The 11,311-nt window shown below is 43.9% G+C and overlaps 1 protein-coding gene across 1 annotated transcript in view; it reads right to left on the minus strand.

Moving 5' to 3' along the window:
- Nucleotides 1-7,912, minus strand: part of TRAFD1 (TRAF-type zinc finger domain containing 1) — a 29,977-nt gene extending 22,065 nt beyond the window's left edge. Inside the window, exons 1-2 of the mRNA XM_021072837.2 lie at nt 7,827-7,912; nt 5,871-5,929 (exon numbers count right to left, since the gene is read on the minus strand). Of these exons, the coding sequence (XP_020928496.2) occupies nt 5,871-5,917 (47 nt within the window). The 5' untranslated portion in view covers nt 5,918-5,929; nt 7,827-7,912. The remainder of the gene's footprint in view (nt 1-5,870; nt 5,930-7,826) is intronic.
- Nucleotides 7,913-11,311: the final 3,399 nt, after the last annotated feature.

An 11,311-nucleotide genomic window follows, 5' to 3' on the forward strand; every position in this document is an offset into this window, starting at 1 on the left:
AGCAATGCCAGATCCAAGCCATGTGTGTGACCTACACCACAGCTCACAGCAATGTTGGATCCTTAATGCACTGAATGAGGCCAGGGATCAAACCTGCGTCCTCACAGATACTAGTCAGATTTGTTTCCACTGAACCACAATAGGAACTCCCAGAGATCAATTCCTTATAGATGCAAAAAAGCCTTCTTATATTTAAGCTTCTGTTTCCTAGAATCAAACTGTCCCATCAATCAGCACAATACAGGAAGAAAAGAAATAACATGCAAAAAACATCCTCGATCACAATAATCTATTCTTTTTATTGGCTTGGCAGGCCTAAGCACCAAAAGAGTACCTTAATGTTTCTTAGGAAACAACAGGAATATGGCTCTAAAGACACAGTTTTAAAACCTTGAATTTATTTATTTTTCTTTTTTTAGGGCCACACCCACAGCATATGGAGGTTCCCAGGCTAGGGGTACAATTGGAGCTATAGCTCCTGGCCTGTGCCACAGCCAGAGCCACAGCAACACGGGATCCGAGCTGTGTCTGCAGCCTACACCACAGCTCATGGCAACACCGGATCCTTAACACACTGCATGAGGCCAGGGACTGAACCTGTGTCCTCATGGGTACTAGTCAGATTCATTTCCACTGAGCCATGATGGGAACTCCCTAAAACCTGGAATTTAAACAGTGCCACTTAGATGGATGGTTTGTCAGCTTTCCATGTAAATCTGCTTTTTTTTTCTTTAAATACAGTGCCCTGGCTTTGAATAAACTTTTCATTAGCTTTCCAAAAATTTACCTTTTTTTAGGCTGCACCAGGCTAGGGATCTAATTGGAGCTGCAGCTGCCAGCCTATGCCACAGCCATAGCAATGTGGGATCCCAGGCACATCTGCAACCTACACCACCGCTCACAGCAACACTGGATCCTTAACCCACTGAATAGGGCCAGAGGTGGAACCCACATCCTCATGGATACTAGTCCACTCAGTTACCACTGGGCCACAATGGGAACTCCAACTTATTTTTTTTTAAACTCCCTTAGTATAGTCATTTATATAGGTTTAAGATTCCTTCAAATTAGGAGTTTCCATTTTAAAAAGAAAAAAAAAATTCCTTCAAATTGGAGTGGATTGATTAAAAATATATTCAGCATAGAAAACTCTATAAAAAAAAAAAAAGACAATGTACAGAATGGGAGAAAATAGTGCAAATGATGCAACTGACAAGGGCTTAATCTCCAAAATATACCAAAAACTCATACAACTCAATAAAAAAAAAAAACCAACAAGCAACCCAATCGAAAAATCGGCAGAGACCTAAAAAGAAGACATCTGGATAGCCAGCAGGCACATGAAAAAATGCAGAACATCACTAATTATTATATTAGAGAAATGCAAATCAAAATTGCAATGAATTACAAGCATATACCAGTCAGAATAGTTATTAATAAGTCCACAAATGACAAATGCTGGAGAAGGTGTGGAAAAAAGGGAACCCTCTTACACTGCTGGTAGGAATGTAAATTGGTACAACCAGTAGGAAAACAGTATGGAGGATCCTCAGAAAACTAAATAAACTAAATATAGAACTATCATATGATCAAGCAATTCCAGTCCTGGGCATATATCCTGACAAAAAACTATAATTCAAAAAGAGCACCTGCAATTGCGGCACAGTGGAAACAAATCTGACTACTATCTCTGAAGACTCGGGTTCGATCCCTGGCCTTGCTCAGTGGGTTAAGGATTCAGTGTTGCCATGAGCTGTGGTGTAGGTTGCAGACGTGGCTCAGATCCCAATTGCTGCAGCTCTGGCATAGGCTGGTGGCTGCAGCTCCGATTCGACCCCTAGACTGGGAACCTCCATATGCCATGGGAGCGGCCCAAGAAATGGCAAAAAGACAAAACAAAAACAACAACAACAACAAAAAACAAAAAGAGCAGTTGCAATTGTGGCACAGCAGAAAAGAATCCGACTACTATCTCTGAGGACTTGGGTTCAACCCCTGGCCTTGCTCAGTGGGTTAAGGATCCAGTGTTGCCATGAGCTGTCAATAGATCGCAAATGCAGCTTGGATCTGGTGTTGCTATGGCTGCAGTATAGGCCAGCAGCTGCAGCTCCAATTCGACCCCTAGCCTGGGTACTTCCATATGAGTGCGTGTGGCCCTAAAAAGCAAAACAAACAAAAAAAAACAAAACAAAAAAAGATACATACACGCTTATGTTCAAAGCAGGACTATTCATAATAGTCAGGATATGGAAACAACCTAAAAGCTCTCTGAGAGATGAATGGATTAAGAAGATGTGGTACACATACAGAATGGAATACTATTCAACCATAAAAAAGAACAAAATAATGCCAGATGCAGCAACATGGATGCAACTAGAGATTCTCTTACTAAGTGAAGTCAAAAAAAAAAAAAAAGAGACAAATACCATAACATTGCTTATATGTGGAATCTAAAATATGGCACAAATGAACCTATCTACAGAACAGAAACAGACTCACAGGCATGGAGAACAGACCTGTAGGTACCAAGGAGTTGGGGGAGTGGGATGGACTGGGAGTTTGAGGTTAGTAGATGCAAACTATTATATTTAGGATGGATAAGCAGTGAGATCTTACTGTATAGCACAGGGAATTATACCCAACATCTTGTGAAAGAACATGACGGAAGATAATATGAGAAAAAGAATGTATATATATGTGTGTATGTGTATATATATATGTGTGTGTGTGTGTGTATGATTGGGTCACTTTACTGTACAGCAGAAATTGGCACAACACTGTAAATCAACTAAACCTTGAAATTTTTTTTTTTCTTTTTTTTTGTCTTTTTGCCTTTTCTAGGGCCTCTCCCACGGCATATGGAGGTTCCCAGACTAGGGATCTAATCAGAGCTGTTGCTGCTGGCCTACACCCCAGCCACAGCAACTCAGGATCTGAGCCATATCAAATGAACCCACTGGTATCCATGAGGATGAGGGTTCGCTCCCTGGCCTTGCTGAGTGGATTAAGGATCTGGCAATGCCATGAGCTGTGGTATAGGTTACAGACTTGGCTTGGATCCCATGTTGCTATGGCTGTGGTGTAGGCCGACAGCTTCTGCTCCTAGCCTGGGAACCTCCACGTGCCTCAGGTAGAGCCCTCATAAGACAAAAAATAAAAATAAAAAAATAAAGCCGCTATGTCCTTTTTCTTATAAAATCAAAATAACATTTTAGGAGTTCTCCTTCGGCACAGTGGGTTAAGGATCCAACATTCCCACTGCAGTGGCTTGGGTTACTGCTGTGGTGCGGGTTCAGTCCCTAGCCTGGGAATTTTCACATGACACAGACATAGCCAAAAAGTTAAAAAAAAAAAAAAATTTGTTATTGTGATTATTTGTATCATGGATTATTACATTTTGTATCAGGAACAGCACACATAAAACCCAAACAAAGCTAAAACAGTTTTTAAAGCAGCAAATGGGAGTTCCCGTTGTGGTGCAGTGGTTAACGAATCCAGCTAGGAACCATGAGGTTGCAGGTTCGATCCCTACCCTTGCTCAGTGGGTTATCGATCTGGCGTTGCCGTGAGCTGTGGTGTAGGTTGCAGACGTGGCGCGGATCCCGAGTTGCTGTGGCTCTGGCATAGGTCGGTGGCTACAGCTCCGATTCAACCCCTAGCCTGGGAACCTCCATATGCCACGGGAGCAGCCCAAGAAATGGCAAAAAGACATAAATAAATAAATAAATAAAATAAAGCGGCAAAGGTAACAGTGGCACAGTAGAAAAAAAAACTCCCGGGAGTTCCCGTCATGGCGCAGTGGTTAACGAATCCGACTAGGAACCATGAGGTTGCGGGTTCGGTCCCTGCCCTTGCTCAGTGGGTTAACGATCCGGCGTTGCCGTGAGCTGTGGTGTAGATTGCAGACGCGGCTCGGATCCCACGTTGCTGTGGCTCTGGTGTAGGCCAGTGGCTACAGCTCCGATTCGACCCCTAGCCTGGGAACCTCCATATGCCGCAGGAGCGGCCCAAAGAAATAGCAAAAAGACAAAAAAAAAACAAAAAACAAAAAAACTCTCTATAAGGCGAGACACCCTCACAGAAAGGATATCTTAATTTTATGCAGGAATGAATATTGTGACCAGTAGTTGTTCTGATTATAACCTAATGCTGCTAAGAAGCTGAGCAGAAAGAAAGAGACAATAAAAATTTTTTTTAATCTCTCTTGGCAGTTCCCATTGTGGCTCAGTGGAAATGAAACCGACTGGCATCCATGAGGACACTGGTTCGATCCCTGGCCTCGCTCAGTTGGTTAAGGATTTGGTGTTGTTGCCATGAGCTGTGGTGAAGGCTGCAGATGTGGCTAGGATCCCACACTGCTGTGGCTGTGGTGTAGGCCAGCAGCTACAGCTCCAACTCGACCCCTATCTGGGAATGTCCATATGCCACAGGTGCAGCCCTAAAGCCCAAAAAAAAAAAATGTATCCGGCTTAGTCTTTCACCTACCTGTGTCAAACTATTTTCCTTATCAACATCTCTTTCCTTCTACCACAATTTATTAAGCTAAATAGCACAGGGAGTTCTCTTTAGCTCTCAGTAAGGGAAATTTTATATATCACTATAATATCAAGTTCATGAGAAATCTCAACCAGGAATCAGCTGATTATTAGCTGCACTCCTAAAGTTTCATTTTAGCAAGAAGGAGCTGTCGATTCTTGTCACTCATGTTGGTTAAAGACAACAAAGTAAAAATAAAAATTAAAAAAAAAATAAGACACCGAAATAAGAAAGCTTGACATTCAAGTCAATAAAAATAATGATTAAACTGGATTCTGGAAGACTTTCTTTTTTTTTTTTTTAAAGCAGCAGAACATGCCTTCAGCAAAATCCTTTATAAAAACACTCTGAGAGGAGCTCCCACAGTAGCGCAGTGGTTAACGACTCGGACTAGGAACCATGAGGTTGCGGGTTCGATCCCTGGCCTTGCTCAGTGGGTTAAGGATCTGGCATTGCCGTAACCTGTAGTGTAGGTCAGAGACGTGGCTCGGATCCTGCATTGCTGTGGCTCTGGCGTAGGCCAGCAGCTACAGTTCTGATTAGAACTGGGAACCTCCATATGCCACGGGAGCAGCCCTAGAAAAGGCAAAAAGAAAAAAAATAAATAAATAAAATAATCTGAGACAGCTGCTCTGGTTGAATGTTCTCACTACTAGACATTGTGCCACAACTCACTAAACCTTGCTCCCAACCATCTCAAGGCAACCACTGTAGCCATTCAAGGAAATTCTTGCAACACACTTTGCAAAACACTGCTCTAATCCAAACATTTCACTATGTTTTTAGCATCTTTTAAAAATATATGGTTATTTTCTATAATAGTTTTTGTTTTTATCATTATAGCTGGTTTACAGTGTTCTCTCAATTTTCTACTGCACAGCATGGTGACCCAGTGACACATACATGTATAGATTCTTTTTTCTCACATTATCATGCTCCATCATAAGTGACTACATATAGTTTCCAGCACTACACAGCAGGAATGGTTATTTTTCATAAAAGCGGAAAAGAAATTCCTTTACATATAGGTCAGAAAAATAAGGCTCCAAAGCAGTCAAGGGACTTGCCAAGTCATTAACTAAATAAGATAGGAACCAGAGCCTTGATTCCCAGCTTCATGCCATCGCTCTGGTCACTACTCTATGCTACCTCAACCAACTATCTTATCAAATTTCTCAAACAGGCAATTTTATTCAAAATTGTTCAAAAAGCTTTAGTCTCATATATTTGCACAACATACTATATGGCTCCAATTTTAACCTGCCAATAAATAAGCCAACTCTTTATAGAAGCCAGTTTATCCTCATTCCAATAACATTTCTCAGATTTCTCACCAATTGTCACACAGTCGAGTATCCTGGTCATCTAGAAATTCAGCCATCTTTAGCTGTTCCTGAAAACAACAAAGGAAGAAGTGTGTTCTTTCAATTTCATTTCTGCTTTAAGCATGACATGCAAAACACACACACACACAAAAGAAAAAGTGCAAAAAAAAAAATCACCAAAACCAGTACATTTTATTTAATACATAACACACTTTGGTTTTAGCTTTTTATTATTTTTTAATTCTCATTTTGAAATAATCTGACTTGCAAACCAGCATAAAGAACTCCCATATACCTCTCATCCAGTACATCATAAATAGTCACAGTAAAATTACCAAGTGCAAAAAACTCACTAATACTAGTAATTAATCTACAATTATTTAATTTCACAAATCAGGCCACCAATAGTACCCTTTTTCTGGTTCAGCAATCCAGAGTCACATATTGCACTGGTTGCTATTTCTCCTTAATCTTCTTTAATCTGGGATATTTCTTCAGTCTTTCTCTTTCATAACCTTGTTGTATGTACTGGCTAGTTATTTTGTAGACTATCTTCAAATTGGGTTCATATGATGTTTTCTCATGATTAATACATTTTTGTCAAAAATACCATAGAAGTGATGTTGTGCTCATCTCATTGCATTCAATCAGAAAGCAGGTGATGTCAACAGTCTTATTATTACAGATGATGCTGACTTTGATCACTTCATTGAAATAAGTTTCTACCAGGTTTCTCCACTGTAGTTTTTCCTTCTTTTAAACAAGATGTCAATGTTGAAAGCAAAGCCCTGGCAACTTTATTACCAGTACTTACTTTATATCATCCTTTTCTATGGCGCAAAAAAATTGTCTTCTAAAAATACTGTCCTCTAACAGGGCTTTTTTTCTGGGGTTTTTTTTTTTTTTTGTCTTTTTTTTTTTTTTTGTCTTTTCTAGGGCCGCACCCGCGGCATATGGAGGTTCCCAAGCTAGGGGTCCAATCAGAGATGTAGCCGCCGACCTACACCACAGCCATGGCAACGCGGGATCCGAGCCGCGTCTGCGACCCACCTTACACCTCACGGCAACGCAGGATCCTTAACCCACTGAGCGAGGCCAGGGATCAAACCCGTAACCTCATGGTTCCTAGTCGGATTCTTAACCACCGAGCCAAGACGGGAACTCCCTAACTGGGCGTTTTAACATTTCCAAACTAACACTTCTTCAAAACACGCCCTATAAGAGGTGAACGAATGCATGGAAGCCCTATGGCAAACTAAGTTCCCTTCAAAATTAGAAGGAGCCCCTCTAAGTGGTCGGCCAGGATTTCCCTGTGCCCAAAGGGGTGGAGACACCACACAGGGTCCACACCCTGGAGGTGGCGGTTTCCAACTGCCCCCTCCCCCCAGCAGGGTGGAGGAGGTCCGAAAAGAGTGGGGAAGGCACCGGCTTCGCAAATATTAGCTGCCATTCATAGTGTGTTTACTGATGATTAAATGCTTTACGTGGATAATCTTCTCATCCAGACCACAACCCTAAAAGGTGAAAGTCACCATCCCACTGCTGAGACCGCGAAAGAGGAAGTCCAGGGAGACAGCTGCCGCACAGTTGGTAAGAGTGGGGACTCGAACCCGAGTCTGTCGGCCTAGAGCCCCCACCAGGCTACCCGCGACCCCTCACGCTGGCAGCTCGGGGCCCAGATCTGCCCGGGGCGAGGTGCCCATGGCGGGGCTCCAGAAAACCGTCACCTCCCAGCCCCGGGGCCACGGCCGGGAAGGGGCGGTGACGCCGGGGGCTGCTGAGGCTCCGGATCCCTGAGGAGAAAGTACGGCCTCCCTCACTAGCCAGGCGAGACGCCGCTTCGCGGGCACCTTTCTCCTTACGAGAAACCCCTGCTGACCCCCGGCCCAGAAGCCCCTAGCCCACACACCGCCCTTCTCCCGAACTGGAGACCTATAGGAACTCGCGGGCCGCAGCTACCCTCACCTGGGACGAGACGAAAGACGCCAACACGAACCGCCTGCCAGGGACACTGAAGCCTCCCTTCTCAGTCAGCCCCCAAGCTGAACAACGGCCCCCGGAGCCGCCTCACCACTTCCGACCGTCGCGGAGGAGTGCGCCCATTGGCCAGGGGCGACTCTGGTTGTCTGCCATTGGATAGTAGTGTTGTCGCTCCCAGAGCCCCGCCTTCTGCGCGTCGATTGGCTCCTCAGCCCCACAGAGGCGTGTCCCTGGAAGTCCCAACCCATGCGCCTCTGGAAGGAGGCAGAGACTTAAGCTGGGAACTACCTCTGGGCTCAGCAAGTACGCATGACACAGGCGGTTGGTATTTGCATGAATAATACTATATAGACATTACTAATATGCCTAATATATTACGATAAGTAATGGCATTTGTCCTCTTGTCATGAGCTGTTAATAATTATTAGTCATACTTGTTGCAGTTATAATGTCCTCCTCACTGCTCATGCAAGATATCTCTGCGAGGCTCTGCCCATGTTTGAGACCTTTGCTTCTGGCGGTGGTAGAGTGAGCGGCCGAGATGCATGGGTTGGTTGGTTTGTTTTGGGTTTTTTTTGTTTTGGTTCGGTTTAGTTTTTTTTGTTGTTTTTGCTTTTTAGGGCCGCATCCTTGGCATGTGGAGGTTCCCAGGCTAGGGGTCTAATCAGAGCTGCAGCCGCAGTCCCACGCCACAGCCACGCCAGATCTCAGCCGCCTCTGCGACCTACAACAGAGCCCAGGGCAATGCCGGATCCTTAACCTACTGAGCGAGGCCACGGATGGAACCCGCATCTTCATGGATCCTAGTTGGGTTCACTAGCCAATGAGCCACGAAGGGAACTCCCTGAGATGCATGTTTGAGTTACAATCTTTCCACTTGCTGTCTGTATGGATCCTCTGAACTCTTCCCTCATGAATTAAAAAAAAAAAAAAAAATAGAATAAATATAATGGAGAAAGTATTATTTACAATACAGCAATTTCGTTTTTTCTTTTTAACAATACGGCAACTTGGGTGTTTCCCTTGTGGCTCAGCAGTAAAGAATGGAACTAGTATCCACGAGGAGGAAGGTTCCATCCCTGGCTTTGATCAGTGGGTTAAGGATCTTGCGTTGCAGCCAGCATTGGCATAGGTCACAGACAAAACTCCTAGCCCGCCTTGCTGTGGCTGTGGCAGTTGTGGGGTAGGCCAGCAGCTGCAACTCCAATTCGACCCCCTAGCCTGGGAACTTCCACATACGCCCCCCAAAAGCAAAAACAAACCCAGCAATTTTTTTAAATTTTAAGACTGTTTTTTTTTGTTGTTTTTTTTTTTTTTTTGTCTTTTTAGCTATTTCTTGGGCCACTCCCGCGCCATATGGAGGTTCCCAGGCTAGGGGTCGAATCGGAGCTGTAGCCACCGGCCTACGCCAGAGCCACAGCAACGCGGGATCCAAGCCGCGTCTGCAACCTACACCACAGCTCACGGCAACGCCGGATCGTTAACCCACTGAGCAAGGGCAGGGACCGAACCCGCAACCTCATGGTTCCTAGTCGGATTCGTTAACCACTGCGCCACGATGGGAACTCCTAAATTTTAAGACTGTTTTATTTAACCTAATGTATCTGAAGCATTGTCATTTCAATATATATTCAGTATAAAAATTGAGATATTTTACATTCAAAAACCCAGCAATTTAAAGTCATTATTTTATTTTTTGCAGATTATAACTGTAAGATATTAATGACCTAGCGCTAAGCAGGAGAAGCAGATCACGAAGCATTATTTATTTGTAACAGGAAAGAACATTTATTTTAAATAGGCAGTACATTCTCTGTGATTCCAAAGACATAAAGCTCAAAGTTAGGCAAAATTACCCTTAAGATGAGAGACTTTAGGATAATGATTCCACATGGAATGTATGGTCTGCAAGGGGATATGAGAAAGATTTCCAAGTCCTGGAAATGTTCTATACCTTGATCTGCAAAGTGGTAAACACAGATGTATTAATTAGTAAATGGTCACTAGGCTGTACAGTTAGGATTTAAACACCACACTGTATGTTAAAGAGAAGATACTACAATTCATTGGTGGCTCAGTGGGTAAGGATCCAGTGTTGTCACTGCAGTGGCTCAGGTCATTGCTACGGTGCGGGTTTGGTCCCTTGCCTGGGAACTTCCAAACGCCATGGGTATGGCCGAAAGAGAGAAAGAACATACCATTCCATACTTTGACTTTATTTATTTATTTATTTTGGTAATACTACGTTATCTGCCTTGGAGCTCTATTTATTGTTTTTGTTTGTCTTTTTATGGCTGAACCTGTGGCATATGGAAGTTCCCAGGCTAGGGTCGAATCAGAGCTGCAGCTGATGGCCTATGCCACAGCCACATGGGATCTGAGGCACACCTGCAATCTACACCACAGCTCACGGCAACGCCAGATCCTTAACCCACTGAGTATGGCAAGGGATCAGACCCTCATCCTCATGGATCCTAGTTGGGCTCATTAACCACTGAGCCATGACAGGAACTTCTGGAGATCTATTTATTATTAGCCCATCTATCCAGAGCATCTTCATACTTTTCCAATAATAATTCCATTGTGTGATGTGCCATGATTTATTCAACCAGTTCCCTGTTGACAGACATTTTGGCTACAAAGTGATATTTTTGAATATAGCAAAACCAATACCTGAAGTCCAGAACTACATCAGCACCAGCCTCACTGATTTTCTCAGCGAATTTATAGAGAGCACCATATGTGACAAGCCCCAGTTAAGATTTTGGAACTTCATTGGCAAACAACAGGTCAAGCTCCCTGCATTCCCAGAAGCTTACCAGAGAGACTGGCACAATGAGTATGATACTGCTGTGGTAGAATAAAAATTATACTGTATCTGATTTTCATCCCTGGTTCCTGGCACAGAGCTTTAAAAACACCTTGAGAAAAACAAACAGAGAAGGAGTTCCCATTCTGGCACAGTGGAAAGGAATCTGACTAGGAACCATGAGGTTGTGGGTTCTATCCCTGGCCTCACTCAGTGGGTTAAGGATCCAGCATTGCCGTGAGCTGTTGTGTAGGTCACAGACACGGCTCAGATCTGGTGCTACTGTGGCTGTGGTGTAGGCCAGCAGCTACAGCTCTGATTAGACCCCTAGTGTGGGAACCTCCATGTGCCGAGGGTGCGGCCCTAAAAAGACAAAAGATAAAAATACAGACAAACAAAAAACCCTTGGGATTTCATGAACAACAGACGTCTCTATGCTATGCTAGTGATGTGACTCAAAGAGAGCCCCTAGATAGCTTCAGAATGGTAAGCTGGTCACCCAAAAGACAAATCCTGGTGGACTTTGCCATCTCCAGGGAGGGGAGGGGTCTGGAGACAGTGCAATCACCTGATCAGTGATTCATTCTCTCAATGAAACCTCAGTAAAAACTCCAGGCACCTAGGCTGGAGGGAGCTTTCTGGTTGTTGAGCCTATTCATGT

This window comes from Sus scrofa, chromosome 14, assembly GCF_054392235.1.
Source record: "Sus scrofa isolate SSC_HxYL_T2T_F1_AM1 chromosome 14, Sscrofa_HxYL_maternal_Yorkshire_Landrace_v2.0, whole genome shotgun sequence".
Classification (NCBI taxonomy): domain Eukaryota; kingdom Metazoa; phylum Chordata; class Mammalia; order Artiodactyla; family Suidae; genus Sus; species Sus scrofa.